The sequence below is a fragment of the Mus pahari genome, chromosome 13, assembly GCF_900095145.1.
Source record: "Mus pahari chromosome 13, PAHARI_EIJ_v1.1, whole genome shotgun sequence".
In the NCBI taxonomy this organism is placed as follows: Eukaryota; Metazoa; Chordata; class Mammalia; order Rodentia; family Muridae; genus Mus; species Mus pahari.
Window position 1 is genome coordinate 77,542,052 of NC_034602.1, and position 5,592 is coordinate 77,547,643.

General features: G+C 39.9%; 1 protein-coding gene across 1 annotated transcript in view; it reads left to right on the top strand.

Moving 5' to 3' along the window:
• Dck (deoxycytidine kinase) overlaps positions 1 to 5,592 on the top strand; it is a 16,530-nt gene that overhangs the window by 3,609 nt on the left and 7,329 nt on the right. The window contains exons 2-3 of the mRNA XM_021210865.2: positions 1,551 to 1,666; positions 4,240 to 4,433. Of these exons, the coding sequence (XP_021066524.1) occupies positions 1,551 to 1,666; positions 4,240 to 4,433 (310 nt within the window). The remainder of the gene's footprint in view (positions 1 to 1,550; positions 1,667 to 4,239; positions 4,434 to 5,592) is intronic.

The window sequence follows — 5,592 nt, forward strand, 5'->3', positions numbered from 1 at the left end:
TTTTTTGGTTTTTCGAGACAGGGTTTCTCTGTGTTGCCCTGGCTGTCCTGGAGCTCACTCTGTAGACCAGACTGTCCTCGAACTCAGAAATCCGCCTGCCTCTGCCTTCCAAGTGCTGGGATTAAAGGCATATGCTACCACTGCCCGGCGAGTATAGTTTTCAAGTCAAAGGTGCCAACCTTAGTAAGAAGTCCATTTTATAAAGAAGAGGACACTTGACAAATATATTGAAGCTATATAGTTGTGGGGTGTGTGTGTGTTTGTGTGTGTGTATTTAGTAAGAGGTAGAGGAAGAAAGAACATGATACTGGCCAGTAATGCCTTGTATAACCACATTTGGTGACTTCTGATAGAAAGGGTGTGGTGCTCATTAGATGGACTGTTACACCCTCTTATGACACAAAGTCCAGACTCACTGGTAGAAAACAGTGAGTATAGTATGTCCTGATTACACATAAGCTCTTTTTGTTCTGTTCTTCCCTAGACATCTCAGAAATTAGTGAGCAATCGGGAAAAGTAAAACATAACCTTTTCTTCTTAAATGGTTTGGTAGAGAGCACAGAACCATAAAAGAGGCAGATTTCTACAGCTTTTACTCCTAGGAAGTGCTTTGCAAGACTTAAAATAATTTCTGTTATCTATAGGGCTTATTAGGGTCAGATAGCAACAGTTACCAGCTCTTAAGCATTGGGTGCATCTTCACATTGATTTTTATAGGTATTTTTAATTGGTTTATTAATTATTATGATGATTTTATTTTATTTTTGTTTTTTGAGGCACGGTTACTCTGTAGCCCTGGTTGTCCTGGGAGTCACTCTGTAGACCAGGAGATCTACCTGCCTCTGCCTCCCAAGTGCTAGGATTGAAGGCATGCGTCACCACGCCTGGCTTATTGGTACGCTTTGTTGTTGTTGTACTAGGGTCTCTGGCTTCCTTTTCCCTTCTTTTTAAAAACAATTGGGTGTTATTTTGCAGGGTTAGGGAGGCATGGTCTTGCTCTATAGTGTGGGCTGGCTTAGCATTCACTGTGTAGGCCAGATTGAACTTCATCTCACAGCAATCCTGCTGCCCAAGCCTTCCAAGTTCTGGGGTTATGGGTGTGTGTTGTTACACCCGTATTTTGTTTTTAGAGACAGTGTCTCTCTCACTAAGTAGCCCAGGCTGGCCTGGAATTCAGGATCCTTTTACTTTAGCCTGCTGAGTGCTGGTCAGAAGTGTGGTCACTCCCAATAAGCTCGGTAGACTGAGAAAGTACAGCTCGTTAGTAGAAAGGACAGTCTTGAAAATACAGAAGCCTGGATGGACTGGGTTAAATTTGACCTGGTGTTTAATTCTTCTGTTCCTTGTCTTAGGTAAATTAAAATAATAACAAATTTGTTCAGCATGATTGTCTAGAGACTGTCACTAAGTTTTAAAAAGATGGAAGAGAACGGTCTCAGTGTTTCTGTGTATGTGTTGTTTAGTATTAGTCTTGTAAAAACTGATGACTGCTGGTTATATTTTGCGTTTTTAACAACTTTTCTTAATCTTGTCTTTCTCTTCTACAACAGCTGCTGGGAAGTCAACGTTTGTGAATATCCTAAAGCAAGTCTGTGAGGATTGGGAAGTGGTTCCCGAGCCTGTGGCCAGGTGGTGCAATGTGCAGAATACTCAAGATGAATTTGAGGTATGCAAGACAATTTAAGGGAGTACAGCAAAAACTCCTTAGGGCTGGAGCTGGCTCAGCGGGTAAGAGCACTGGCTGCTCTATAGGACTCATGGAACAGCTTCTAACCAGCTACAACTCCAATTCCAGGGGTTCTGATGCCCTCTTCTGGTCTCCGTGGCCACCAAGGACACGTATGTGTACAGACATCCATTCAGGGGAAACATCTATACATTAAAAAAAAACAGTTAAAATTCTATAGGTTAGAGAAGCAGTGTATTGTGTCTCTTAGACAGCCCCCCCCACCTTTCTAGTAATACTTTCAAGGCTGGTTGTATGTGCAAAGATTTAGTGAGCTGTGCATCTTAAAATTTATGTATTATTATATATAAGTTTAAAAGGTTTTAAAAGTTTAAAAACTTGAAATAATTTTAAATCCTAATTATAATAAATTCAAGTTCTTGATTTTTACATTTTAGATGAAAACAAGTAAGAAAACCCAAAGCCTCCAGTCACTGAATTTTATTAATCCTTTCAGTCCTTTGTCATGTTTTGAACATGTTTTTGTCTTACTAACCCCTTTCAATATGGCATTGCAAATAAGGGAATAAAGCGAGTTAAATTCCATTTTGCCATAGTGGAAGTTGTGGTGTGTGATAATGATTGCTAGGAGTTTTTATTTCTGGAGAAATGAAATTGAGATTTGAGAAAAAGGAAACTCAGCTATTAATGTGAGGGTTTCTGGGAATTATTGGATATTTAAAATGTAAATCATAGATGGAAGGAAAATCAGTAGCAAGAGACTCCGTACGTCGCCTTGTGTTTTTTTTTTTGTTTTTTTTTTTTTGAGACAGGGTTTCTCTGTATAGGATTGGCTGTCCTGGAACTCACTTTGTAGATCAGGCTGGCCTCGAACTCAGAAACCTGTCTTGCCTCTGCCTCTGTGCTGGGACCAAAGGCGTGCGCTACTACCGCCCAGCTTTTGTGGGGGTGTCTTAACTAGGGTTACTATTGCTATTTTGAAACACCATGCCGAGTAGCAGTTGGGGAGGAACAAGCTTATTTTGCTTATACTTCCACCTCACTTAATTCCTGGTTCAGCTAAGAAAATCTGGATAAGAAGGATTCTGGGCAGGGCAGAACCCTGGGGGCAGGAGCTGATAGCAGAGCCCCTGGAAGGATGGCCCCACCCATCAACCACTAATTAAGAAATGCCCTACAGGCTTGCCTACAGCCAGATCTAATGGAGGCTTTTTTCTAAACCGAGGTTCCCTCCTCTCAGATGGCTATAGCTGTAAAGTTGACATAAAACTAGTCCATACCAGGGATATATGTAACTTTTTTGGATATAAGGTTTTGATAACTAAAAATATTTCTCACACTTTTATTTGCAAAGCATAGTTAACTTTAGGCTGGTGGAGGGAGTAGCAGAATTCCCAGTACTGACTTTTAAAGAGACTTCCCCATATGGAACCCATTTTCTTACATTTTTATGTATGTGTTGAAGGCTTATGGTCTTGTGGGATTCAGAAAGTGTGGGGAGCAGGGTTTTATGGCTGATATGGAGCATGAAGCATTAAGTAGGTCATGGCTTCTCTGTATTTCTGGATATTGTCTCCCCTCCCTACTCCCAGAGTTTACTAACCTTGGGTTTAAGCCCTAGCACCACAAAAATGAAATGGGTTTGGTTCTTCATGGAGCCTTTCTCCAAGTCATTGATCTGATTTTTGTAGTTATAATGTGAATTACCCAATGCCTAAGTCTCAGCTCTTTTAGACTACTGTCGGCAGTGAGAAGTGGATTGTTTGGAGACCTAAGTAACCAGTCCTCCAATAAAAATGGCTTTTATTTTGGTTCTTGGCGGTTATGGAATTGGAAGGACTTGGTCATCGGTGCTTCTCTCTTTTATGCTCAGTGTCTTTTGTTCTAGTGGTTTGGTTTTTTTTTTTTTTTTCCCTTCTTGCCATTTAATGGATGGAATGTTCTTTGTTACCAGTAGGCTTCCACCAGTGTCAGAAGAAGACATGGTAAGCCAGAAAGCTCATAAGGTTTCCTTCCTCATTCCTTAAATTCTGGTGAAATTGAGGGTGTTAGATTTTCTGGAATTGGAATTAAAGTTTTCTTTTACTTTTTTTCTCCCCAGACAGGTCTCTGTAGCCCTGGCTGTCCTAGAACTGTAGACCAGGCTGGCCTTGAACTCAAGATCCACCTGACTTTGCCTCTGGGATATAAGACATGCTTTTCCACCACCTGGCTTCTAATTATATTTTTTTGTAGTCACCACATGGATACAGGGAACCAAACCTCTGTGTCCTCTGCAAGAAGAGCAAGTGCTCTTCACCACAGAGCCATCTTTCTAGCACTCTCCCTCCCCACATTTCTCTTTTGAACCTCTTAAAAAGTTAAAATAGATGAACACAGTGGTCCATGACTTTAATCCCAGCATGGAGGCAGAGGTAGGTGGATGTCTGTGAGTTCCAGAACAGCTGGAGCCACATATTGAGACCTTGTCTCAAAAAACATAAAACAAAACAGGTAAAGTAACTCTATTGGCAATTATATTGGTGTTTGTTTGTTTTGACAATTTAAAATAGGAATTGACAACGTCTCAGAAGAGCGGTGGGAATGTTCTTCAAATGATGTATGAGAAACCTGAACGATGGTCTTTTACCTTCCAATCATACGCCTGTCTCAGCCGGATCAGAGCTCAGCTTGCCTCTCTCAATGGCAAGCTCAAAGATGCAGAGAAACCTGTATTATTTTTTGAACGATCTGTGTATAGTGACAGGTATGCAAATGGCTTATATTTGGCTCTTGGGAGTTTATAACTAGACATTTTCTTTTTTTCTCATTTCCTGGTAATCAAATTAGAGGCCAAGCTGGAGGTTTTAGATAGAAAATGACATTTAAAAATACCTTTAGCATTGAGTTGCTAATGACATTAGGGCAGGGACTGGAGAATCAGATGGTCATCTAATTTGAATTTCCAAAGAAATTCTTTCCTTCTAACACTTTAAAATCCTCATCTGTTCTGATAATATCTGGATACTCCTAGACTCTTAATTAGAAAAAGGAGATAAAATTTAAACATGCCTAAAGACTCTTAATTAGAAAAAGGAGATAAAATTTAAACATGTCTAAAAGTGTTTTAGAATTACCTTTTTTTTTAAAGATTTATTTTTATTTATATGAGTACACTGTCACTGTCTCCACCAGAAGAGGGCATCAGATCTCATTACAGATGGTTGTGAGCCACCATGTGGTTGCTGAGAATTGAACTCAGTTCCACCGGGAGAATAGTCAATGCTCTTAACCATTGAGCCACCTCTATAGCCCGAATTAACCTTCTTCTATCAGGAGCTTTTCACCTCCAAAACTATCTTAGAATAGGGGCTTATAAAGTTTTTGGTCTCAGCATCCTTCTCTAATTATTGAATGGTCTAAAAAATTTTGTCATTTGGTACGTATGCGTACGAAATGAAGATTGAGAATCAAGCCAGAGTGGTGATACACACCTTTAATCTCAGTGCTTGGGGGCCTCACTTTATCTCTGTTAGTTTGAGGCCAGCCTGATCTACAGAGTGTTTCCTGGAGTAGTCCAGAGAGTAGTCCAGGGCTACACAGAGAAACCCTGTCTCAAAAAACCCACAGTAATAACAAAATAATTGAGAATCAGTATACAGTATTAACAGTTATAACGTCTGATAAAATAAAGTTTTAAAACAAAAATATAGTGAGAAGAGCAGCATTGCTTTACATTTCGTAGTTCTTTAATGTCTGACTTAGTAACAGTGGGCATTCATCCATGCTTGTATATTTATGTATATGTGTATATGTGTTTTGATGAAGTATGATGAACAGTGTGTGAGGCAAGCCAGCATCTCAGAACTGGAAGGAGCTCGGGGACCTCCAGGGACCCTTAGTCAGCATTTTTTTTTTTTTTTTTT